Source organism: Leucoraja erinacea, chromosome 23 (genome assembly GCF_028641065.1).
Source record: "Leucoraja erinacea ecotype New England chromosome 23, Leri_hhj_1, whole genome shotgun sequence".
NCBI classification, from domain to species: domain Eukaryota; kingdom Metazoa; phylum Chordata; class Chondrichthyes; order Rajiformes; family Rajidae; genus Leucoraja; species Leucoraja erinaceus.
In genome coordinates, this window is record NC_073399.1 from 9,903,705 (window position 1) to 9,931,084 (window position 27,380).

At 48.9% G+C, this 27,380-nt stretch overlaps 1 protein-coding gene across 2 annotated transcripts in view; it reads left to right on the forward strand.

Annotated features, from left to right (window-relative positions):
* Positions 1 to 27,380, forward strand: part of aatkb (apoptosis-associated tyrosine kinase b) — a 158,508-nt gene that overhangs the window by 106,853 nt on the left and 24,275 nt on the right. Inside the window, exons 4-8 of one of the 2 annotated variants that reach the window (XM_055653829.1) lie at positions 5,046 to 5,081; positions 12,389 to 12,533; positions 16,675 to 16,754; positions 23,937 to 24,055; positions 25,217 to 25,304. In XM_055653829.1, coding sequence (XP_055509804.1) covers positions 5,046 to 5,081; positions 12,389 to 12,533; positions 16,675 to 16,754; positions 23,937 to 24,055; positions 25,217 to 25,304 — 468 coding nt within the window. The remainder of the gene's footprint in view (positions 1 to 5,045; positions 5,082 to 12,388; positions 12,534 to 16,674; positions 16,755 to 23,936; positions 24,056 to 25,216; positions 25,305 to 27,380) is intronic. The other variant, XM_055653830.1, reaches the window with a different exon arrangement.

A 27,380-nucleotide genomic window follows, 5' to 3' on the forward strand; every position in this document is an offset into this window, starting at 1 on the left:
ATACTAATGAACCAAAAGTTTGCTTACAATACCTCAATAGTTTTGTGGTCATCATTACTAAAACATGTTTTGTTTATGTTCCAAATCATGGAATTACTGTTTATATTCCATGGATTTGAAAGGAATGGGTGTATATGGATCAGAGGTGATTAGTTTAACGTGACATCACGTTTGGCATGGCCTCAAGGGCTGGTCCTCTGCTTTACGGTTGTGTGTTATTCCCTCCATTGATGAACTGTACACTGCAAGGACCAGGAAGCGAGCGGGCAAGATCATCTCTGACCCCTCTCACCCTGGCCACAAACTCTTTGAATCACTTCCCTCTGGAAGGCGACTCCGGATTGTCAAAGCTGCCACAGCCAGACATAAAAACTGTTTTTATCCACAAGATGTTGCTCTACTCAACAGCCAAAAATCTGTAGCCTCCCTTTGATCTGGTATTTTGTTGGTTCACATGTTTGATCAATGGTGTTTTATCAATAATGTTTTATTATTATTAATGTTTAGTGTTTTCTGAGTCATTCGTAACTGTCACTTTATGTCACATTGCTACTTGTGGGCGGAGCACCAAGGCAAATTCCTTGTATGTGAATACTTGGCCAATAAACTTACTTACTTACTTACCTATATGTTCTATGATTTTTAATTGCAATTCCGCAGGTGTTATGGTGGGATATGAACTCGCATCCGGATTGCAGGTCTAAGATTCTGGGTTACTGATCTGGTCATTTAAATGATTGGAACATGAAAAAATAATTCCCAGGATTGTTACCTTGTTTCTCTGATCCATGCGAGGTGATATTGGAAGAGATGACAAAGAGAGGGAGAGAGATACTGGAAATGAGAGTCTACGAAGTAGGATACACAGAGGGTTGTAGATGAGGGGAGTGTGGTGAAGAGATTCAGAGAAGGAATGGCAGGGCTTGTGTGTGGGGGGGGAGGAGGCAGCTGAGGGAACTGCCACCGATGATCAAATTCAAGGGAGGCTCAAGAAGCTAAACTAGTCGAGAGCAGAGCCCCAGCGAGCCGGACAAGATTACAGAGATCAATGACCCAAACTCAACAGGTTCTATCCTGGCTACGGGCGCTGTCTGTGTGTTCTCCCTGGGACCGCGTGGGTTTTCTCCAGGTGCTCCGGCTTCCTCTCACACTCCAAAGACTGGTCGGTTTATTGGCTTCTGTAAGTTGTCCCGAGCGTGCAGGATAGAACTGGTGTGCGGGAGATTGTTGGCCGGCACAGCCTCGACGGGCCGAAGTCCCTGTTTCACGCCGAAACTCTAATGCAATCTCTAAAACACAGAATGCAAGGGTTAAGATGGATTGCAAAGAGTTCAGCTCACTGTTGCCAGATTCTGACCTTGCTTTTTGCAGCCTTGATGGTGATTGTCCCCACATTTGTTCTCCAAAGGACCAAGGCATCTGGTGTTGTCTATGGAAAACAAAGGGAGAACATGGATAGGTGACATTTCGGGTCGAGACCCGTCTTCAGGCTGATTGTACAGGGGGGAGAAGAAAGCTGGAAGAGGGGAGAGGCAGAACAAAGCATGGCAGGTAATAAATAGTTCGACACAGGTGAGGGGGGGGGGGGGGGGGGGGGGGGGGGGGGGGGGGGGGGGTGTTGACAGGCCGATGTTTGGACCAAAGGCCAGAGATAAGAACAGCAGGTGTGAGACAGGTATGAAGAGATAGGTGACGTTTTGGGTCAGGACCCTTCTCCAGACAGATGTGGGCAGTGCGGGGCTGTGGAATGATAAGGTTGGAGGGGAGATGGACAGAGGTGATGAGATGAGAAACAGTCTGGGAAGATGATGTCCTGGTGTTCGGCTGCAGGAGCTGATATTAGGCACGAGAGAGAAAGTGGTAAGGAGGAGAGATGTTGGGAAAGGCTTGTAACCCGCTGAGGGTTCTGTGGCTGATCATTGTCGCTCCACATTTTTTGCCTTCTGTTTGCCTTCCTTCATTCTCACTTTCTGTTGCTCCTTTTATCTGCAACCTTGCGTTCTGCTAACTATTTGGCATTGGCCTTGCCCATTAGCAACACAAGAAACATCTGCGGGCACCCCCCACCCACCCATGTCTCCATTTTGTTTGCCATTGCAAGCCATCCTCCTAAAGACCTCCCCTCCCTATACTCCCCACCCCCACCTCCTCCCCCTATACTCCCCACCATCCCTTCTCCCTCCCTATCCACTCCCCTCCCCTCCCCCACCCCTCCCCTCCCCTCCCTATACTCCCCTCCCCTCCCTATACTCCCCACCATCCCTTCTCCATTCCCTCCCCCTCCCTATACGCCCCACACTCCACCCAACTCCCCTCCCCACTCCCCACTCTACTCCCCACCCCCCGCACACTCCCCCACCGCCTCCCTATAGTCCCCACCCTCCACTCCCCTCCCCCTCTCAACTCCTCTCCCCCTCCCTATACTCCCACCCTCCACTCCCTATAGTCCCCCCGCCACTCCCTCTCCCCTCTCCTCTCCACTCCCCACCCCACCCTATACTCCCCACCCTCCCCTCCCCACCTCCAACCTCCCCCCTCTCCCTGAATCAAACTCCCTGCAACCTCTCCCTGTGGCTCGGCTAATTCCCCCCTGCGGAGCCTCCCACATTGTAGATGGCGGCCCGATGGCTTCTTACTCCAAGTTCGGGACCTGGCCTAGACCTGAAGGCTTCACACTGACGAAGGAACCAGGCATCTGGGCGGGGACGGGGAGAGGGGAAGAGAAACACGACACAGGCTTGTCATCGCGTCGTTAGACTCAGTTTCTCTCTTCCATCCTCAAGATCCTTGCTCCCTCAACTCAATCCGTGCATCTGTTTTTGTTTTATAAAGGCAGGACTGAGGGTGGACCATTGTCACTGTGCCACATTTGCATTTTTGCAACGATATTTCCAAACCCTTTGGCACCAGGTGAAACAATGGCAAACTAGAATTAGCAGCCAGGACTAGAATCCAAGCTATTACCCTGCCATTAAAACATCCCCTCACCAGCTAGAGAGCGGTCCTGACCTCCTATCTACATCTTCCTGATTGATTTATTGCCTTTTACTGATTGTATGCCTCGTTGTCACCTTCCCCTCAGCTAACATTGATCCACTCGTCATCCCCTTTGATCTCTCGTCTTCACACCTTATCCTTTCATATCTCTATGTCTCCCTCTCCTCTGAGTGAAGAAGAATTTCGACCCTAAACGTCACCCATCCTGAGATGCCGCCTGTCCCGTAAAATTACTCCAGCATCCTGTGTCTATCTATCTACCTCACTGGAGACCTTCAATAGACAATAGACAATAGGTGCAGGAGTAGGCCATTCGGCCCTTCGAGCCAGCACCGCCATTCAATGTGATCATGACTGATCATCCACAATCAGTTCATGCCTTCTCCCCATATCCCCTGACTCTGTTATCTTTAAGAGCCCTATCTAGCTCTCTCTTGAATGTATCCAGAGAACCGGCCTCCACCGCCATCTGAAGCAGAGAATTCCACAGACTCACGACTCTCTGTGAGAAAAAGTGTTTCCTCGTCTCTATTCTAAATGCCTTACTACCTTATTCTTAAATGAAAAGGATCTGCCTCCGTCCCTGTGGAATAGGCGCTGCTTGTCAAAACTCCACAACGTTTAATGTCACTAGGTCACAAGTGGGAGGAGCACAATTTTGGCCATTCGGCCCACCAAGTCTACTCCGCCATTCATTCGTTGTTGATCTATCTCTCCATCCTAACCCCATTCTCCTGCCTTCTCTGTCTTCTGGTCTGGTTGCCCTTGAAGGACACCTTTACCGTCTCATATCTTCTGGTGATGGTGTCTGCAATCTCCAGCGTGGCTTCGCGATTCTATCTTGGCTTCCATCACCATGGCGACCATTCCTCAAGCATTGGCCTCTCGATCAACATACCACGCACTTTGACCCTGATCCACACGACCTCCGATCAGTTTATATTATACATAGTCTCCCCCCCCACCCCCATCTCATATTCCTATCGAGGGATGCACAGTGGTGGAGTTGCTGCCTCACGGCGCCAGGCTCCCTGGTTCGATCCTGGCCTCGGATGCCGTCTGTGTGGAGTTTGCACGCTCTCCCTGTGACCAGGTGGGCTTCCTCCGGGTGCTCCGGTTTCCTCCCTCATCTCGGAATCAATAACTTAAATCTGTCTCCTCGGACCATGGATACGACCTTCCTGGCCCTGACCCTAGCTCCTCTACATCAACAGTGACAAAGCCCCCAGTGTGTGGCCTTTCACCCCTGGTCACCTTCTCTGCCCCAAACCCAAGTGTTTCGCATCCTTCCCAAAGTACCTCACCCAGAATTGGTTCATCGTCTTCCCACTCTAATACAACCCTTAAGAGAGAGGCTGGGTGTCAAGGAATCTGGATTTCACAGTGAGAATTACGGACCAGATTCTAAATGCTCCAATTCCTGACCCGATTGCGGACACTAAATGCGTAAAGCTACGAACAATTTTTTCGTTACTCGTTCCTATCGGAAAGGTTTTGATTGCTCCCGCTCTTGGGATGTGGGCCTTGTTGGCGAGGCCTCCATTTACTGCCCGTCCCCAATTGCTCCTGAGAAGGAGGTGATGGACCACCGTAACTTGAACCGTTGCTGTCCTTCTGGCCAAAGTCCTGTCGGGGAGGGAATTCCAGGATTTAAATCCAGGATGAAGCGCCCGGGATATAGTTTCAAGTCAGGATGACTTGCATGTCGGAGAGGAACCTGCGGAGGGTGGAGTTCCCGTGCACCTGCTGCCCGTTTTTGTTCTCGGAAGTTGGGTCCCTGAGTTTGGGAGATGATGGCTCAGAATTGACCGCACACTGCAACAATGGCACAGGAAGCTGGCCATGGCTTCACAAGCTACCTCCCGGCTTTCCCTCCGCTCCCCACACTCAACCCATGAATGTCTCCCATGCTTCAAGCGGCATTTGCTTTGCCTTCAGCCCCCACCCCCCCCCCCAACCCACCGCCTCATGCATCGTTAAGACGCTCTCAAAAACCAGAATGCATTGTTTGTCTCCGAAATTTCATCTCTTCATCTTCATTCCCACAGGAGCCGACCTCTGCCGTCAAACATTTCAGCCAAAAGGTAGGAAAGCTTAAACCATGTCTGGTGGCAACGGTTAAAGTCTATGGAGCGCTGGTGGTGTGTGCTTGCCTTTGAGGGGTGGTGTGGATTGTGTGCTGGGAAAGCAGATATATTTCGACAAGTGTGCTGGTGCATTGTACAATAGATACATCCTTTGTCATGAGTCTTCGAGCTGGGCTAGATTATGCTTCTAGAAACTCCCTTGAGTTATTCATTGTTTCCCTTGTGTTTTCAGGTGCATGTTGCCTTGGTTTGTCACCGACTGTCTGTGAATCCTTTCTGCTGTTTATTTTGTATTGGTTCTCAGGACAAGACTCCTTTTTTTTTTACAGGTATCCATTGTTTTCTGAGGTAGATAAGGTGGCCAAAAAGGCTTTTGGCACTTTGGCCTTCATCAGTCAGAGTATTGAGTATAGAAGTTGGGAGGTCATGTTGCAGTTGTATAAGGCATTGGTGAGAGCGCATTTAGAATGTTGTGTTCAGTTTTGGGCACCATGTTATAGGGAAGATATTGTCAAGCTTGAAAGGGTTCAGAAAAGATTTCCGAGGATTGCCAGGACTAGAGGGTGTGAGTTATAGGGAGAGGTTGAGTAGGCTGGGTCTATATCCTACTGTATATTATAGGGTTTTCACTATAGATTTTTTTATTCAATTTTGTGGGAGCTAACAGAATCGGACCAATTTCAAAAGGCAGGGGGATGAGGGGGGATCTTATAGAGGTAGACAAAATCATGAGAGGAATAGATCGGGTAGATGCACAGAATCTATTACCCAGAGTTGGGGAATCGAGGACCAGAGGACATAAGTTCAAGGTGAAGGGGAAAGGAATCCGAGGGGTAACTTTTTCACACAGTGGGTGTATGGAACAAACAACAGAGGAGGTAGTTGAGGCTGGGACTATCCCATCATTTAAGAAACAGTTAGACAGGTACATGAATAGGACAGGTTTAGAGGGTTATGGACCAAGCGCAGGCAAGTGAGACTAGGGTAGCTGGGACATTGTTGGTCGGTGTGGGCGAGTTGGGCCGAAGGGCCTGTTTCCACACTGTATCACTCTATGACTCTACGACAAGTTAAACAAGCTGCACCGCGTCCTTTCAATGAGTATGAAAGGTTGAGCATCTTAAAGAATCGAAGTATTACTGGGATGTGTATACAGATAACCTTCGTAATAACAGACCATAGACGGAGGGGGGTGAATGGTGTCCGTTATTGCCGATTGTCCTCTATAATCGAGTTCATATATTTTAAATGTTATATCTAACGTGGTTAATGAAAGATAACATGGACACTGAAACTATGACAGTAAAGCCACATTCCTGCAGAACTTCACATATTCCACCATGTTCATATAAACAATACATTTTTTATAAATTTATATTTAAAAAAAAATGTTTTAAATATAAAAATATCATTTTTTTAAATATAAAATTATCATTTAAAAAAAAAAATGTGTTTGCTTTTACTGTGTTTTTACTACATGAGAGCAAAGCACCAAGTCAAATTCCTTTTCTTCTGATTCTGAATAAAATAAATGTCTTCTAATAAACAGCCCCCCAAGCTCCAAACTACATTGTGGGGGAAGGGGGGGGGGGGCATTAGTTTAGTTTAGTTTAGTTTAGTTGAGAGATACGGCGAGGAAACAGGCCTTTCGGCCCATCGTGTCCGTGCCGACCAGCGATCCCCGACACGTCAACACTATCCGACACACGCTAGGGTCAATTTACAATGATACCAAGTCAATTCACCTACAAACCCGCACGTCTTTGGAGTATAACCGGAGATCGCTGAGAAAACCCACGCAAGTCACGGGGAGAACGTGCAAACTCCGTACAGACAGCGGCCGTAGTCAGGATCGAACCCGGGTCACCGTGCCGCACTGCTTTACCGTATTTGCGTTATGATTGTCTGTTTGTGCAGCAGCATCTATGGAGCGAAGGAAATAGGCAACGTTTCGGGCCGAAACCCTGAAGGGTTTCGGCCCGAAACGCTGCCTATTTCCTTCGCTCCATAGATGCTGCTGCACCCGCTGAGTTTCTCCAGCATTTTTGTCTACCTTCGATTTTCCAGCATCTGCAGTTCCTTCTTAAACATGAATTGTCTGTTTGCTCGTTTGGATTTTATTTTTTTTAACCTGAACTTTTTCCACCTTGCTGAACTAAATAAATGAGAAATGCTCACTTCTCACAACCAAACGATATTCTGATCCTTGTATAGGTGGGCTCGGTGGGCCGAAGGGCCTGTTTCCGCGCTGTATCTCTAAACTAAGATGCTATTACAGAACACGGCCACTTCTCTAAAAGGGAATTTATCCACAAACAGAGTTGAGAAATAAGTTACAACCTCTGTCGGGGAACGTTTGTTGCTCATTTTTTTTGGCAGTTTCTGCCTAGTTTGGTTTAGTTTAGAGATACAGCGCAGAAACATAGAAACATAGAAAATAGGTGCAGGAGTAGAGGCCATTCGGCCCTTCGAGCCTGCACCGCCATTCAATATGATCATGGCTGATCATCCAACTCAGTATCCCATTCTCTCCATGCCCCCTGATCCCTTTAGCCACAAGGGCCTCATCTAACTCCCACTGGCCTCAACTACCTTCTGTACATGCCCTTCGGCCCATTGAATGCGCACCGCAATCACCGTACACCTAACACACTAGGGACAAATATTTTTTTTTTACCAAAGCCAATTAATCGACATACCTGCACCTCCGGAGTGTGGGCGGAAATCAGAGCAACCGGAGAAAACCCACGCAGTCACATGTAGAACGTACAAATTCCGTACAGGCAGCGCCCATAGTCAGGATCGAACCAGGGTCTCTGGCGCTGTAAGGCGGCAACTCTACCGCTACGCCACCGTGCCGCCCTGGTAAAACAAGCTTAAGAAACCCCTGTTTTCCGCTGAACAAGCAATATCCCAAGTTTGTGCCTGAGTCAGAAGGCAAGTTAATCCAGAATAATAATAACGCCTAGAAAATAGCATGTTGTCTGTCTCCCCCACAGGAAAGTGCCGGTTAAATGCACACTGAATGTTTAGCAATGCGATGACTGAGGCAAGCACCACAGTCCCACGGTGTCAAACATCCTCCTCCTCCTCCCCTTGCTGCTTAACATGCAGCGGACAAAACCTGTGCTGATGGAATCTTGATCTGAACTTCGGAGAGTACAGCATGCAGCTCACACACTCCGCTATGTCACAAGGCGGAGTGAATGCAAGTCTGAAGGTCAGATCCACCAATGTAAAAGAGCAGGAACGCCATGGAAATATTTCAATCACCATTGTGCTGATAGGAACAGAATTAATAATAATAATAATAATAATAATAATATATTTTATTCCATTCCATTCCATAATCCATCACCACAGAGAGTTGTGAGTCAGTGGAATTCTCTGCCTCAGGAGGCAGGTTCTCTGGATGCCTTCAAGAGAGAGCTAGATAGGGCTCTTAAAAATAGCGGAGTCAGGGGATATGGGGAGAAGGCAGGAACTGGGTACTGATTGGGGATGATCAGCCATGATCACATTGAATGGCGGTGCTGGCTCGAAGGACCGAATGGCCTACTCCTGCACCTATTGTCTATTGTAATAATCACACGCAAAATGATTATTCTGTGTCGGATCCTATTAATTGACATTTAATTTCACAATCTCAGCAGAAGATGACTTCCCTCTTGCTGATTTTTTAGTGCACAGTTTAGTAAAGTTGCCTCAGCAGTTTAAGGTCGAAGCCTTTGAATTAAGTTTGCAATATATGATCGGAATGTGGGAGTGAACGTCTGGTGATATTCAGATGGCCGAAAATGCAGGGCGAAGTCATAAAGGTTTCTCTGTCGCTGCGATTAAAACTCGCTGGAGAGGTCACCTCGTGGAGGGGAGAAATGTTAAGAAATACTTCCCATTGTTGGGATTTTTTGTGGAGGCTGTTAGGCATTTTTACACAAAACAAGCGGTCAGCTCGCACGCACTGAATGCAGCCTCCGATGTGACCTCCGTCCAGTGGCAACGACTGTTCATCCACAGTCGACCGAGAAAAAAAACACCACAGCCCCCCCCCCCCCCCCCCCCCCCCCCCTGTATGTCTAACATAACTGGCCGGTATGTAGAAGGCATTAAACTCCACAAGGAAGGGTCTCGACCCGAAACGTCACTCTTTCCGTCTCTCCAGAGATGCTGCCTGTGCCCGCTTAGTCACTCCAGATTTTTTTTGTGTGTCTATCTACGGTTTAAACCAACACCTTGCTTCCCACACAAACTGTCCAAACTGGTCCGTGTGGGAACCGGCAACACAAGGGAATACATCCAGTGCAGGGAATGAGGGAATCCACCCGTCTGAAGAAGGGGTTCGACCCGAAACGTCGCATACTATGGAACTTCGCTCCATAGATGCTGCTGCACCCGCTGAGTTTCTCCAGCATTTTTGTCTACCTTCGATATTCCAGCATCTGCAGTTCCTTCTTAGACACATCATTCGGAAACGCTTTGGAGGCAGCTTGGTTGAATGAGTCTACACTTCTGGGGTGGGGGAAGGAGGGGGTGATATTATTGGCGAGAGAGACAGAGACAGAGAGAGAGAGAACACAGGTTTCAGGGCACTCGCTCAGTAGGAGGCGTTGGACAAGAGGCGTCGAGATACGCAGTGAGTGCAAGACAGAAGCTAGTTACGCATGTGAACGTGGAGACCAAAACAACCCATCGACTTATCCCGACCACGCGTAACCAACGATTATGTAAGAGGCACCTTCTGGTAGCGGGCGTTCAACAAGCGCGGTGGTGCCGACTCTGTCAACAGAGGTAGCACACAACGAGAGGAGAATATTTAGATAGAAGCCACTCCAGGGAGTTGCACCTAATCGAAGGTAAGGTTTGAGTTTCGTTTATCGTCACATGTACCGTGGAAAGCTTGTGTTGCGGGATAAACCAGTCAGCGGAAAGACAACACATGATTCACAACCGAGACATTCGCAGTGTACAGATACATGCTAGTGGGAATAATGTGGATAGTACAATATAAAGTCCGATCAAAGATAGTCCGAGGATCTCCAATGAGGTAGACAGTAGATCAGGAGCGATCTCTACTTGTTGGTTAGATGGTTCAGTTGCCTGATAACAGCCGGGAAGAAACTGCCCCTAAATCTGGAGGTGTGCGTTTTCACACTTCTGTACCTCTTGCCTGATGGGAGAGGGGAGAAGAGGGAGTGGGAGGTGAGACTTATCCTTGATTCTGCTGATTTAAGGCTGCTTCTATTATTATCTGGGATCCTAAAATATATATATCTATCTTGATTGCTGATCTTAGCAATGGAAATGGGGACGTTCAGAAAGTTATTGAGCCGTTGCCCTGTTGTATCTCTTGTGGCTCTGCACACAGAGAAAGCAAAACTCCCGAAGATTGTTCCAAACCCGTGAAAATGCTTCTACCTAATTGTGAGAAACAAGGAACTGCAGATGCCGGTTTACACAAAAAAGGTAGAAAGTGGTGGAGTAACTCAACGGGTCGGGCAGCAGCTCCGGAGAACGCGGATGGGTGATGTTTCGGGTCGGGGACCCTTCCTTCTTCTTCGGACCCAAAACATCACCAATCTATGTTCTCCAGAGATGCTGCCTGACCCGCTGAGCGACACCAGCACGCTGTGTCCGCTTCTATCCAATTGGGGTTGGATCACACACACACACACACACATACATATCTGTCATTGAGACTCCCAAAAGCTTCAGGCAACACAATGGGCCAACTGTCCCGATGGTGCTTTCCAGATTTATGTTTGTACGGTCGCGAGAAGTTAGATGTTTGGCTTAGTCCAGTAGATGTTAGAGAACCTGGTTGCTGCCTTACAGCACTTGCAGCGCCCTGTTCAATCCCGACTACGGGTGCTGTCTGTACGGAGTTTGCACGTTCTCCCCGTGAGCCGCGTGGGTTTTCTCCGAGATCTTCGGTTTCCTCCCACACTCCAAAGACGTGCAGGTTTTTAGGTGAATTGTCTTGGTGTAAGTGTAAATTGTCCCCAGTGTGTGTGAGTGTGTGTGGGGCGGTGTTAATGTACGGGGATCGCTGGTCGGCATGGACTCGGTGGGCCGAAGGGCCTGTTTCCATGCTGTATCTCTAAACTAAACTAAACTAAATAACAGCACCAGCAGCTCGCCACATGACGTTATATCTCTGCTGGTGTCATTTGCTTTTTTCAGTTCGATGATTTCATGGAAGCCACCACCAGTTTATTATCACCAAGCTGCCGCCGTGCCCACAATTTACTCGGTCCATTATTCTACACGAGTGTCCTCTCTTCTCCGAGCCAAAATCTCCTCCGCTGCTCGAGTGACTCTTTGTTTTAGCCCTCGTGTATAAAAGTCCACGCAGACAGTGTTGGTGGCAATGCTGTGCTACACGGGGGTCGGGGAGCATGGATCACAGGTGAGTTGGGCAGAGAACAGGGATGGAGTGGAGGTGAGGGTGTTGGAGCCATGTAGCATTTCAGAGGCTGCAACTACATGCGGGTAATACAGAGATATAGACACATAGAAACATAGGTGCAGGAGGAGTTGGCCATTCGGCCCTTCGAGCCTGCACCGCCATTCAATATGATCGTGGCTGATCATCCAACTCAGATATGAATCATCTGCACGGTGGGTGGCGCAGCGGTAGAGTCGCTGCCTCACAGCGCCAGAGACCCGGGTTCGATCCTGACTACGGGTGCTGACTGGACATGGTGTCGAATGCTTGTGGCTGAAGTTACTTGCAGCTGAAATTGTGATTCCTACTGGTGTCTAGCTAGTTGTTTTACAATGGATCGGTTCCACTTTGTGTTTCCGCTGCATATAAATTGTCCTTTTTTTACCCGCCACGGGTACCATGTAATCCCGTGTTACCTGCTCCATGGTCGGATAGTCGGCGCCTGAACCGCCCCCCCCCCCCACCTGGTTTGCCAGGTGAGGAGGGGGCTGTGGGCCCCCAGCAGGACCGAAAGCAAGACTTGTCACAAGGTGGGTGAGCTCCAAGCGAGCCAACGGCCATCCACACTTCAGTGGAAGTTGCGATCATTGTCGTACATGATGATGATATTGATGATGATGATATTGATGATGATGATGATGATGATATTGATGATGATGATGATATTGATGATGATGATGATGATGATATTGGTGACGATGATGATGATATTGATGACGATGATGATGATTTTTTGCCTTTGAAAGCTCCCTTTGGATACGCCTCTTCTCTGCTTCATTCCCTGTGGATCTGGAGCACCCTTGGATTCCCAATCCCAATCCGATGTGGAGACTAAAATGGATTCTCTTTCTGCCTGCAGGAGTTTGAGAACAACGCAGGGGAGGACGACCCGGGAGAGATCTCACCCCACACCACGTCCTCCTTGCAGAATGGACCTGAGGTTTACATTCTGCCCCTCACCGAGGTTTCCCTCCCTGTGTCCAGCCAGCCGTCCACCAGACCAGGTAAGCAGAGTGGCCTCGCATCCGAGGAAGGATGTGCAGGCCCTGGAGAGGGCCCAGAGGAGGTTTCCAAGAGTGATCTCAGGAATGATACGATACGATCGATAGCTCTGTAGATTTTAGGTCTTAGAGGTACAGAGTGGAAACAGGCCCTTCGGCCCACCGAGTCCACGCCGACCAGCGATCACCCACGTACGCTGACACTATCCATCACGCGATACTGGGATGTCAGGACTGTCTTATGAAGAAAGACTGGATAGACTTGGTTTATACTCTCTAGAATTTAGAAGATTGAGAGGGGATCTTATAGAAACTTACAAAATTCTTAAGGGGTTGGACAGGCTAGATGCAGGAAGATTGTTCCCGATGTTAGGGAAGTCCAGGACAAGGGGTCACAGCTTAAGGATAAAGGGGAAATCCTTTAAAACCGAGATGAGAAGAACTTTTTTCACACAGAGAGTGGTGAATCTCTGGAACTCTCTGCCACAGAGGGTAGTTGAGGCCAGTTCATTGGCTATATTTAAGAGGGAGTTAGATGTGGCCCTTGTGGCTAAGGGGATCAGGGGGTATGGAGAGAAGGCAGGTACGGGATACTGAGTTGGATGATCAGCCATGATCATATTGAATGGCGGTGCAGGCTCGAAGGGCCGAATGGCCTACTCCTGCACCTAATTTCTATGAATCTATGAATCTATGATACAGTACAATACGATATGATAGAACTTTATTTATCCCAGGAGGGAAATTAATCTGCCAACAGTCATAAAACACAAGATGCATAAAACATGAAATTAAAATGACGAGTGGAAAGGATTGAGGATGACCAAAGATTGGGGGTGGGGAGGGAGGGAGTCAGTGTACCCCACGACAGAAGGGGGAGAAGTTGTACAGTTTGATAGCCACGGGGGGAAAGGATCTCCTGTGGCGTTCTGTGCTGAAGGTGCTCCTCACGTTGACCAGTGTGTCACGGAAGGGGTGAGTTGTATTGTTCAAGAATGAGTGGGTTAACATATGATGAGCGTTTGACGGCACTGGGCTTCTCCTCACTGGCGTTTAGAAGGATGAGGGTGGGGGGGGACCTCATTGAAACTTACCGAGTAGAGTGAAAGGCCTGGATAGAGTGGATGTGGAGAGGATGTTTCCACTAATGGGAGAGTCTAGGACCAGAGGGCACAGCCTCAGAATTAAAGGACGTTCCTTTAGGTGGGAGATAGGGAGGAATTAATCAGAGGGTGGTGAATCTGTGGATTTCATTGCCACAGAAGGCTGTAGAGGCCAAGTCAAAGGATATTTTTAAGGCAGAGATAGATAGATTCTTGATTAGTACGGGTGTCAGGGGTATAGGGAGAAGCCAGGAGAATGAGGTTAGGAGGAAGAGATAGATCAGCCATGATTGAATGGCGGAGTTGGATTGATGGGCCGAATGGCCTTATTCTGCTCCTACCACTTAAGACCTTATGAAATCGCATGTCAACTCAGCAGATTTCATGTCAATATATAAAACTAAAATACTGCAGGAGCTGGAATGTGAAAGAAAAACAATACAGAGCCAAGTGAGTGTTGCCTGCCTCAACTACCTCCCCTGGCAGCTCGTTCCAGATGTGTAGATGGCCCTGAGCTGGTGTCCTTTTCCACATCTGTACTGAACTATCAGCACCGTCCCTGGGTGTGAAGTCCCGGGGAGAGTGGAGTCTGGCAAAAGCCCATTCCTGAAGCCACTTGATGTGGAACCGACTCGGCATGTCCAGTTGCCAAGGAAACGTGGCCCCATCCTGTCTTTGCCTTTTGGGTTCTTCCAACATAGAAACATAGAAAGATAGAAAAATAGGTGCAGGAGTAGGTCATTCAGCCCTTCGAGCCAGCACCGCCATTCAATATGAACATGGCTGAACATCTAAAATCAGTACCCCGTTCCTGCTTTTTTTCCCCATATCCCTTGATTCCATTAGCCCAAGGAGCTAAATCTAACTCTCTCTTGAAAACATCCAGTGAATTGGCCTCCATTGCCTTCTGTGGCAGAGAATTCCACAGATTCACAACTCTCTGGGTGAAAAAAACATTTCCTCATCTCAGTGCTAAGTGGCCGACCCCTTATTCTTAAACTGTGTGACCCCTGGTTCTAACATCACTCTTAATCGCTCTTTGGTGATGAAAACAGCATCTTGACAAAACTTGGGAGACAGCTGTTCACTTAATGAACCTTAACCACCGCACTTTACAAGAAAGTAATTGTGAGGTTTTGTCTGAAGCGAGCTCTGGGAATAATCACGATGGAACCTAAGCCAACGCTGGTTTGCTAAGATGTTATCTAGGAAATCTGTTCTAACTCCTCGTTCAGTAGCTGTCTCGCTGCAGTTCCTGTATGACCACTAAAACTAATTGTGTTCATACCAGATACTGGCTAGAACGTTTGCTGTTGTAGCCAGTATCTGTCATGCCCACAATTAGTTTTAGTTCGCCATGTTTAGTAGGCCATTCGGTCCCACTCGGCCATGCAGACCGAGGTGCTTACCTGAGCTAGTCTGCGTTCGGCTCATATCCCTCATAACATTTCCTGTCCATGTACATTCAAGACAGCGGTAGAGTCGCTGCCTCACTGCGCCAGAGGCCCGGGTTCCATCCTGACTACGGGTGCTTGTCTGTAGGGAGTTTGTACCTTCTCTCCGTGACCACGTGGGTTTTCTCCGGGCGCTCCAGCTTCCTCCCACACTTGCAGGCTTGTAGGTTAATTAGCTTCTGTAAATTGTCCCTTGTGTGTAGGGTAGTGTGTGAGGTGATCGCTGGTCGGCGTGGACTCGATGGGTGCGAGGGCCTTGTTTCCAGGCTGTATCTCTAATACTAAAAATAAAACCTGTCCAAAGTGTTTTGAAACATAATTGCAACTACTCCAGCATTTAAGAACCTTTTAGATTGGCATGGACTCGGTGGGCCGAAGGGCCTGTTTCCATGTTTAATGGTTCAATGGTCCTTCATTGCCACACGTACAAAGTGCAAAGGCACAGTGAAATGATTTTCTTACAAATAGTCCATCCCCGATTAGCAATTGGACAGAGATGGTCCACAGAGATCGCATGCAAGAGGTGACCATGTTGTGACTCAGTTTCCCAACCCCGATCCACGCTCCAGTCGTTCTGTCGGGAGGAACTCCGAGTGCCCGATTCAGGAAAGCCCCAGGCTGCATCAGGGCCTCCATCCATCGCCTTCCCTTGTTTGATGCGGATCTGTCAATCAACAATGGCGCAGCGGTAGAATTACTGCCGCACGGCGCCAGAGACCCGGGTTCGATCCTGATTTCGGGCGCTGTCTGTGCGGAGTTTGCACGAACTTCTCCCCGTGACCGCACGGGTTTTCCCCGGGTTCTCCGGCTTCCTCCCACACTCCAAAGACGCACAAGGATTTGTAGGCTAATTGGCTTCAGTAAAATTTGTAAATTTGTCCCTAGTGTGTGTAGGATGGTGCTGGGGTGACTGCTGGTCGGCGTGGACTCTGTGGTCTCGAAGGGCCTGGTTCCCCGCTGTGTAAAGTCTCAAGGTCGAAATGCTCCATTTTCCAAGCCGGGTGATTTGTCTGGCTGCTTGTTCCATTGGAAGCTTTGGGCAGTGGGAAACGAACAGTCAGCATGTCAGGATGCTTTGTGAATATATCTTTATATTCACTTGAGGCTGTCTGATGTCGGTGGAATGCTGGAACTGTGCTGCGTTTCTGGAGCTACCAGCTGAGCTCCCTTCACGCAAGTCGCTGACAAAGGACCCTTTGGTTTCGGCTCGACAGTGTGCCTGGAATTCACAGGGGAGGAGGATGCAAGGAGGAATGCCTCTGCTGACGTTGCATCTCTCTCCCTCGCCAGGAAACACCCCGCTTGCATTGGCTCAGTCGGCAGCAAACGCTCGCAGTTCCTTCCTTGCAGCTCCACGCCATCCAAACATCGCTCTGCTGGGGGTTTCCCCCCCCCCCGAATTATGGTGATCCCAGCAACGCCCCCTCTCCACCCCCCCCCCCCCCCCCCATCCCCGCCCCTGCTCACGTACATCCTGCGCTGTGGAGCGGTATAGTGGAGGCGGCGTGCCCTGGGGAACGGATCACCAGTGGAGAGAAGGGCGACTCTGAGACTGCGGTGGTAACTTCAATGCTGGTCTCTTTACAGGGCACTTCCTCCACCCAGCGGACCTGGGCCGCCAGAGCCTCCTGTACCTGAAGGAAGTCGGTCACGGCTGGTTTGGAAAGGTCAGTAGATGTTGTTTTTATACCCAGTAGAGGGGGGCAGAACGGGAGGTCATGGTGGCGCAGCGGTCGAGTTGCTGCCTTACAGCGCTTGCAGGGAAGGAAAAAAATGAGGAGCCAGTGTCCATTGTAACTTTGTAGATACCACAGGTGGCCGCTAGTTGTATACATTGTGTAGGCAAGCAAAGAATCTCACTGTGCCTAGTCACATGTGACCATAAAATATTTGATTCCATTCCATTAGAAACAAGGAACCGCAGGTACTGATTGATACACAAAGTGCTGGAGTAACTCAGCAGGTCAGGCAGCATCTCTGGAGAACATGGGTTCAGCTCGAGATCCTTCTTCAGTCAAACCCAACCCGAAACATCACCTTAAACGTTGCGCTAGTCCCTGCCTTAACTACCTCCTCCGGCAACTCGTTCCATACACCCACCACCTTTTGGGTGAAAAGGTTACCCCTCAGGTTCCTATTAAATCTTTCCCCTCTCACCTTCCCCCATTTCATTTCTTGCCACTACTTGGTAGTGCTGGACACAAAATGCTGGAGTACCTCCGTGGGTCAGGCAGCATCTCTGAAGAAAAGGAATAGGTGACTTTTCGGGTCCGAACCCCTCTTCAGACCCAGGTTCTAACCCAAAATGTCACCTATTCCTTTTTCTCCGGAGATGCTGCCTGACCCGCTGAGTTCCTCCAGCACCTTGAGTCCTTTTGTTTTTGTACCCAGTAGAAACAAGAAATTGCAGCTGTTGGTTGATACACAAAAGGACACAAATTGCTGGAGTTAAAGGGGCTGTCCCACTTGGGCAACCTAATTGGCGAGTTTAAAAGAGTTAAAAAAAATGACATGTTAAAAACCTCAGGTACACAAAAATGCTGGAGAAACTCAGCGGGTGCAGCAGCATCTATGGAGCAGAGATGCTGCTGCACCCGCTGAGTTTCTCCAGCATTTTTGTGTACCTTCGATTTTCCAGCATCTACAGTTCCTTCTTAAACATACATGTTGAAGACCTCCTTCGACTATGTTGAAGACCAGCTTAAACTAGATAACTCTGGGAAAATTGGACACCGAATAGTGGAGAGTGAAGATGACCTAATTCGATCACCTTCAACTTCCCTTCGACTATGATGAAGGTTATCTACGACTACCTTCGACTATCCTCGATTACCTACGACTAACATGCCGACCTACTACGACTAAACCTACGAGTAAAAAAAGTATCGATTTTTTTCCATGGCGACCTTTCTTTACTCGCGGGCATTTTTTAACATTGAAAAAACGCCGCGACCTGGCTGAGGCCTCGAGTGCGCGGAGATCACTCTCGAGCATGAAGGAGAGTTACGAAGACCTCCTACGACTTCGTGTCGACCATGCTGCGAGTATGAGTCAAGGGCAAACTCGCCAGAACTCGCGGATTAGGTCGCCCAAGTGGCACAGGCCCTTAACTCAGCAGGTCAGGCAGCATCTCTGGAGACCCGACCCAAAACATCACCTTGCCATGTTCTCCAGAGATGCTGCCTGACCCGCTGAGTTGCTCCAGCACTTTGTGTCCCTGTATGTTTTTATGCCTGCTGCTGTATAATGTCTTAGTTTAGTTTATTGTTACATGTACCAAGGCACAGTGAAAGGCTTTTGTTTGCGTGCGATCCTTGACTGGTCTATACACAAATACAATTAGGCTGTCCACAGTGCACAGATCAAGGATAAAGGGCAGAGTATTTAGTGCAAAGATTTAACATTGAAGTGTGTGGGAAGGAGCTGCAGATGCTGGTATAAACCGAAGACAGACACAAAATGCCGATGGGTAATGGGGCTGTCCCACTGTACGAGCTAATTGAAGAGTTCTCCCGAGTTTCCCCTGATTCGAACTCGGAGAATTACGGTAATGGCCGCTCGTAGGTGCTCGGGGCTCTCGTGGACATTTTTCAACATGTTGAAAAATCTTCACAAGCTTACCGCGTTTCCAGAGTACCTGCCATTAGCGTTACGAGCTGCTAAGAGACATCCCGAGCTCCGAAGTACCCGCTACGTACATTCTACGTGCTTACTACGAGTTTGATTTTTTTTTTAAACACGGGAGAGCTCTTGAATTATCGCGGGACAGGCAGCATCTCTGAAGAGAAGGAATGCGTGATGTTTTGGGTCAAGACTCTTCTTCAGGCAATGAAGTCTTCCATTTGTACCCAGCGCTGAAGTTGATTTCACCAGTCCGACACGTGCAGTAAGACGCACAGATGTGGTGAGCGTGCGTTAATCTATGCCGAGGGTAATTTACTTCAATTTAGCTAGAAGTCCAAATTTCTAATGAAAGGCTGACCTTTGAATTAGCCATCGCAGAAGGCAGCAGATGCTGTCCACATTCTGCCAGCTTGTCTATATAACATTTAGGTACAATGCAGAACATCTGCTCAAGTGATTTACTCTGCATGGCAACATTTATATTTCATGTTTGCATCGCCTGCCAAGGGCCAGAAAGAAAACGTACCGAAAAGTGAATGGCTTGGATAGAGTGGATGTGGAGAGGATGTTTCCACTAGTGGGAGAGTCTAGGACCAGAGGCCACAGCTCCAGAATTAAAGGACGATCCTTTAGTGAGGAGATGAGGAGGAATTTCTTTAGTCAGAGGGTGGTGAATCTGTGGAATCCTTTGCCACAGAAGGCTGTGGAGGCCAAGTCAAGGTATATGTTTAAGGCAGAGATGGATAGATTCTTGATTAACACAGGTGTCAGTGGTAATGGGGAGAGGGCAGGAGAATGGGGTTCGGAGGGAGAGATAGATCAGCCATGATTGAACGGCAGAGTTGGCTTGATGGGCCGAATGGCCTAATTCTGCTCCTATCATCTATGATGTTATGAAATCGCATGTCAACTCTTCCTCTGTATGCAGTCAGTGTACAAAACTAAAATACTGCAGATGCTGGAAATCTGAAAGGAAAAAAAACAAAGAGTGTGATACGATACGATGCGATAGAACTTTATTTATCCCAGGAGAGAAATTAATCTGCAAACAGTCATAAAACACAAACTACACCAAACATGGAATTAAAGTGACGAGTGAAAAGGATTGGGGATGTGCAAAGATTGGGGTGGGGGGAGGGGGGGAGGAGTCAGTCGACCCCACGACAGAAGGGGGAGGAGTTGTACAGTTTGATTGTCACAGGGAAGAAGGATCTCCTGTGGAGTTCTGTGCTGCATCTTGGTGGAACCAGTCTGTTGCTGAAAGTGCTCCTCAGGTTATACACGGCTGGTAACGGAGCAAGAGAGAGTTAGAGTTATTGTTTTGGGTCATCAAGGATGGTGACTCTGTGGTCTAATGGATAAGGCATCAGCCTCTGGAGCTGGGGTTGTGGGTTCAAGACCCACCTGGGTCGCACTGCTGCACCTTCTTGGTGTCATGGTCGTGCAGCGGTAGAGTTACTGCGCCAGAAACCCGGGTTCGATCCTGATTACGGGTGGTGTCTGTACGGAGTTTGTAGGTTCTCCCTGGGACCGTGTGGGTTTTCCCCGGGTGCTCCAGTTTCCTCCCACACTCCAAAGACTTACAGGTTTGTAGGTTAATTGTCCTCCGCAAATTGTTAATTACCCCTAGTGTGTAGGATAGTGCTCGTGTGTGGGGATCGCTGGTCGGCACGGATTCGATGGGCCGAAGGGCCTGTTTCCGCGCTGTATCTCATTATAAAAAGGTCCTTGATGCCAATTCTGCACTTTTTTCATTGATTGGTTGATTGATTGAAAGATACAGCATGGAAGCAGGTCCTTGGGCCCGCCGAGTCCACACTGATCGCCTGTTCACACCAGTGCTATGTTATCCCACTTTCTCATCCACTTCCGACACACCAGGTCCATGTAACCTATAAACCCGCGGGCCTTTCAGATGTGGGAGATAACCGGAGCACCCGGAGGAAACCCACGTGGTCACAGGGAGACCGTGCAAACTCCACACAGACAGTACCTGAGATCGTGATTGAACCCGGGTCTCTGCCACTGTGAGGCAGCGGCTCTTATATCCTCCCCACTTCCCACAACTGTGGGCCAAAGGAATCAAGGGATATGGGGAAAAAGCAGGAACGGGGTACTGATTTTGGATGATCAGCCATAACCACATTGAATAAAATTCTTTGCAGCGCAGCTAGCATGAGATTTAGGGTGTTGTCAACTATCTCACTTGCCAATAAGGGACAAAGGGTCAAAATAAGGGACAAATTCCCCACGGCAATTCGTTGACCGACTCGGCCGTGGCTGGGTGAATGATTAGTCGGCCCGCGCGCTGGACTGCACACAAAGCCCAGCCGGCGGGGCCAGCTGAGGAGTTGTGGCCCGTGTGCCCTCGCACGCAAAGTCCGGCACCCCGTCCAACTCATGAACCGATGAACAGCCATGAGAAGGAGGGGGGGTGGTGGTGGTGTCGGCAGTCAGCGAAGGTGCAAAGGTTCGGGCAACTGGCCGGGCTGCCGACCGAAGGGGCCACGGGCGAGCCACAGTGACGGAGCTTGTCGCCGGTGCCGAATTTGGTGAATTCCATTGGCGACTACCTACGTCAACCCACGGCAACTGCCGACAGGTACCGGCGACTGAATTGTCTTCCCTTGTCGGAGCTTGTTACGGGTGGACGTAGGTGTAGTCGTAGGTGGACGTCCTAATGGGTCGCCGTTTGTCGTAGCTTGACGTCGACTAGGAGGTGGGTTGTTGCGGACATTATCGTGGACATTGTTTAAGAAGGAACTGCAGATGCTGGAGAATCGAAGGTTACACAAAATAGCTGGAGAAACTCAGCGGGTGCAGCAGCATCTATGGAGCGAAGGAAATAGGCAACGTTTCGGGCCGAAACCCTTCTTCAGACTGAAGAACCCATCTGAAGAAGGGTTTCGGCCCGAAACGTTGCCTATTTCCTTCGCTCCATAGATGCTGCTGCATCCGCTGAGTTTCTCCAGCTTTTTTGTGTAACCTTGTCGTAGACATTATCGTGGGGGGGGGGGGGGGGGGGGGGGGGGGGGGGGGGTCCATTCGCCGGTTTTCCAGCGACCTGCAACGAATGTAACAGTCGGTGAATAAATCGCCTAAGTGGGACAGGCCCTTAAGGGACTGGTGCTGGAATCCACATTCCACAGGCGACGTGGGCTGCGGAATGCATTCATTGTGGTTCAAACAGAAATCATATTTTCGACACTGATAGGATCAGCTTTTAATAATAGCAGCTTTGTGAGGCACATACATGAAAAACAATGAAATACGCCAGCCTGGCTCAGTGGAGCAGCTGGTCCGAGCTGCAACCCCTCCCCCCTCAACTCCAGACCCCAGTTATATGCAGACCACCTGTGCTGTCTGTGTGGCGTTTGCATGTTTTCACGGTGTCTGGCTTCCTCTGGGTGCTCCAGTTGGCCCGGTGTGTTCAGCTGGAGTGCTGGAGCAGTTGATGGGGTTGATAGGATTTTGTTTTTAACGGAATACTGCGTGGAAACAGGCCCCGTCTGGCCCACCAAGGCCACGCCGACCATCGGTCCAGCCGCTCACACTAGTTGTGTGTTATCCCACTTTCTCATCCACTCCCTGCACACCTAGGAGGCAATTTACAGAGGGGCCAGTATCCTACAAACCCACAGGTCATTGGGATGTGGGAGGAAACCGGACTCCCGTTGTCACAGGGAAGGAACGGACAGACTCCACACAGACAGCACCTGAGGTCAAGTTCAAACACGGGCCTCTGGGGCGGTGAGTCAGCGTGCCGCCCTGAGCCATATGAGGAGCAGAATTAGTATCTTCCCTCTGGTACCCTGGGGCTTTCATCTTCTTCAGCAGGCTCATATACGGCATGTTATCAAAGGCCTCCTGCAAGATGAAGTTAGTTACAATGAGAGAATTCAATGTTCATATCGTTGGGGTATAAGCTACCCAAGCAAAATATGAGGTGTTCGTCCTCCAATTTGCTATGCATTATGGCAATGGAGGAGGCCCAGGCCCAGAAGGGTCAGTGTGGGAATGGGATGGGTAGTTAAAATGGAGTGTGGACCTCATGTGGTGCCTTGCTGGAAGTAAGGGAATTTTTGTAGGAAGGTTTCTCTCTGAAAGTCGTGGGTTTATAGTCATACCGCACGGGAACAGGCCCTTCAGCCCAACTTGCCCATGCCGACCAAGATGCCCCATCGATAATAGTCCCACCTGCTCGCGTTTGGCCCTTATCCCTCTAAACCTTGGTGCAACTCAGCAGGTCAGGCAGCATCTCTGGAGAATGGGAATAGGTGCCATTTTGGGCCGGAACCCTTGTTCAGACACAGAAAGGATAGAGTTGGAGGGATATCCGACCTGAAACTTCACCTATTCTTTTTCTCCAGAGGTGCTGCCTCAAACGCTGAGTTACTCCACCATTTTGTGTCTGCCTTCAGTATATAAACCAGCATCTGCAGTTCCTTTCCACGCATTCCCTCGAAACCTTTCATATCCATGCTCCTGTCCATGAAAGTATAGTCTTTCCGTTAATCGACGCAGAAAGCTGGAGTAACTCAGCGGGACAGGCAGCATCTCTGGAGCGAAGGAACGGGTGACGTTTCCGTTGACTTGTTAGCGCGCAACAAACGCTTTTCACCGTGCCTCGGTACACACGTGACAATCAACAAAACTCAAACTCATTTAGAAAAAAGAAGGCTTGTTTTGACTGACAAACCAGATCAATTTTCCAAAATAAGGTCTCCTTTCATTGAATTTCTTCAACAACATATTGGTTGAACACAAATTCAAAACCGACACTAGGGTCGGGTGAGGGAGCGTAGGGTAGGGTAGTGGGATATACCTCCACTTGTTTCACTTCTTCGTTAGTTCAGGGGTTTCTCTATCGCGTCTTTTTCGGAATTCTTACTTTTCTTTTTCTTTTCTTCTTTATTTCCCTTTTTTCCTTTTTTCTTTTTTCCCCGATTCAGTTATTAGATTATAAAATGTTAAAATTGAAGCTGTACGGAAATTGTATCATTGTAAAGTCAATTACTCTCTCCTTGTACATTTGCTTCTAATAAAATAAATATTTAAAAAAAAACTCAAACTGAACTCAACTCCACAATATTTAAACACTGTTGCAGTACCAATGCCCTGCCTTGGATTACACCTCGAGAGTTTAGCAGCAGCAGTTCTGAAACGGGGTGGGAGGGGGATATCGGGGGAACCAATGGAAAACCTTTTGTTCGCACGTGTTTCAGGTATTCCTCGGTGAAGTGAACATCAGCCTCAACTCCTGCCAGGTGGTGGTGAAGGAGCTAAAGGTCGGAGCCAGCATTCAGGACCAGATGCGATTCCTGGAGGAAGTCCAGCCCCACAGGTGAGCTACCCCCCTCATTCCCCTCGGACAGTCCAGGCCTCTCTACATCGCTGCCCCGCTTGCACCAGGGACCCGGGTTCATTCCTGACTACGGTTGCTGGCTGCACGGAGTTTGTAATTTCTCCCTCTGTGACCACGTGGGTTTTCTCCGGGTGCTCCGATTTCACTCCAAAGACGTACGGGTTTATAGTTTAATTGGCTTCCGTAAATTGTAAATTGTCCCTAGTGTGTGTAGGATAGTGCCCGTGCACGGGTGATCGCTGGTTGGAGTGCGAGAGGAAACAGGAACACCCGGAGAAAACCCACGCGGTCACAGGGAGAAAATACAAACTCCATACAGGCAGCACCCGTGGTCAGGATCGAACCCGGATCACTGGCGCTGTGAGGCAGAAACTCTACCGCTGCGCCACCGTGCTGCCCCGAGACTTATCAACTTATGATTCAACCTTCACAATGTCATTTCGTCCGCGAAAATGGTGAGTCCTTGAGGGATTGTAATATCTTCCAAGATGCTTACCAAGATGGCGCCCAACCCAGGTGACTATTTGGGTGCTAGCCACAGAAGCAGATCTACAATCACATATTACAGTCGCTCCACGCTCTTAAATCAGTAAATCGGTTAGAGTAGTGATCCTACAGCAATATTTCCTACTTTAACAATAATATTCTCTCACCACTCTAAATGGCTCGATGAATAAATGAATGAATAATGAAGGAACAAGTTTATTGGCCAAGTATTCACATACAAGGAATTTGCAGCGGTGCTCCGCCCGCAATTGACAACAGGACATACAGTAACAGTTAGGAATGACACATAAAACATTAAACATTAATAATGAAACGTTATTGATTAAACATGTGAATTAAATAAAAGACCAGAGCAAAAGGAGGCTACAGATTTTTGGTTATTGAGTAGAGTTACTACTCGTGGAAAAAAAGCTGTTGTTATGTCTGGCTGCAGCAGCTTTGACAGTAATAATGTATTGAATTTCCGCTGACTTTCCGGCACGCAACAAATGCTTTTCACTGTAACTCGGTGCATGTGACAATAAACTAAACTAAACTAAACTATCTGGGCACACGTACGGGGGTTAACAGTGTGGCAAGTTAATTGGTTAACTGGTTAGTCTTGCTCACTAACTACCAGTGATTTTCTTGCAGGAGCTTGCAGCATCCCAATCTGCTCCAGTGCCTGTCACAACTCACGGAGGTCACACCATACCTGTTGGTCATGGAATTCTGTCAGCTGGTGAGTATCCGGTCTTTTCCCAGCGGGAATACATCACAGCGCCAGAGACCCGGGATCGTTTTTGGAGTGTGGGGAGAAAAACCGGGAGCTCCCGGAGAAAATCTACGCCGGTCACGGGGAGAGAACGTACAAACTCCGTACAGACAGCGCCCGTGGTCGGGATGGAACCCGGCTCTCTGGCGCTGTGAGGCAGCAACTCCACCGTTGGCCCCCTAGCTCTGATTATAGTGCAATTGACCATTAAATACTGTGTGATAAAGAACTGCAGATGCTGGATAAAATCGAAGGTAGACACAAAATGCTGGAGTAACTCAGCGGCTGAGGCAGCATCTATTGAGAGAAGGAATGGGTGAAGATTCGGGTCAAAACATCACCCATTCCTTCTCTCCATAGATGCTGCCTCATCCGCTGAGTTACTCCAGCATTTTGTGTCTACTGACAATTAAATACTTTTGACTTGAATCTTGGCTTCATTTAAACAATTTCAGATAACTGGCCTTTCCAGTTTGCGGCCAGCTCTGATGAATGATCATCAACCTGCATTGAACTCAGTTTCTTTCTCCCCTCAGACTGCCTGATCCAGCATTTGCTCCTTTGATTTCAGATTTCCAAATTCTGCAGTTTTAGCTTTTACAATCCAGTTACATTTATTTGGTTCTCCTCTGCCTCCTGGTGGTTATGCCCTAACATTACAACTCCTCGGACACAATCAGCAGTATTTTCTAGTGAAACATTTAGAACATTGACTGTAACTGTTAATTGCATTTGAGATACAGATTAAAAGCCCTGTCCCACGGTACGAGTTCATTCCAAGAGCTCTCCTGAGTTTAAAAAAAAATCTAACTCGTGGTAAGCACGGAGAATGAACGTAGCGGGTACGTCGGAGCTCGGGGACGTTTCTTAGCGGCTCGTAACGCTAACGGCAGGAACTCGGGAAGACTCGCTAACGGCAGGTAAGCACGGGAAAACTCGTGAAGGTTTTTCAACATGTTGAAAAATGTCCACGAGAGCCCCGAGTACTGACGAGCGGCCATTACCGTAAATCTCTGAGTTCGAATCGGGGCAAACTCAAGGAGAGCCCTTGGAATGAACTCGTACCGTGGGACAGGGGTTTTATTCAAGGTTCAACTTCTGCAGTGGTTGGGTCAGGACTATGCAAAAGTTATTCTCAGTACTGCCGGGATTGGCGGATTTCCCATTCCGGGCGGGTTTAGTTCGGCTTTATCACTTTAGAGACACGGCGAGGAAACAGGCCCTTCGGCCCCAGCGAGTTCATGCCGACCAGGTATCCCCGCACACTAGAACTATCCCTCACACACTAGAGACAGTTTACCATCTTTACCGAGGCCAATTAGCCTACAAACCTGCACATCTTTGGCGTGTGGGAGGAAACCGGAGCACCCGGAGAAAACCCACGAGGGTCATGGGGAGAACGTGCAAACTCTGCACAGGCAGCACCCATAGTCGGGATCGAACCCGGGTGCCTGGGGCAGCAACGCTACCTCTGCACCAAGGTGCTGCCCCTTTTAAAATATTGCATTATAAAATGTGTTCACAGCGGGCAAGGGGAGGCCTGGTGTCGGGGTGATCTCTCCGAGACCCCTCTGCCGCACTGGTCTATGTCCAGTGTGCGAGATTTAGGGCTCAGAGGTCAGAGCCTCCGGATTAAATGGGCGCCCGTTTAGAAAGGAGGTGGAGGAGGAACTTCTTTAGTCAGAGGGCAGTTAATCTGTGGAACTCATTGCCGCAGAGGGCTGTGGAGGCCAAGTCAGTGGATATGTTTAAGGCAGAGATGGACAAATTCTTGGTTAGAACGGGTGTCAAGGGTCATGGGGAGAAGGCAGGAAAATGGGATTGGGAGGCAAGAGATTGAATTAGGTCACTAGGCCATTAGGCCACAAGTTCACAGGTCACAGGAGAAGAATAAGGCCATTCGGCCCATCGAGTCCACGGAGTGGACTCGAAGGGCCGAATGGCCTCATTCTTCTCCTGTGACCTGTGAACTTGTGAACCGAGAGAAGAGTCGAACGCCTGAACCCGCGGCTCCGTCATTGACCTCCTTGTGCGTTGCGTTAA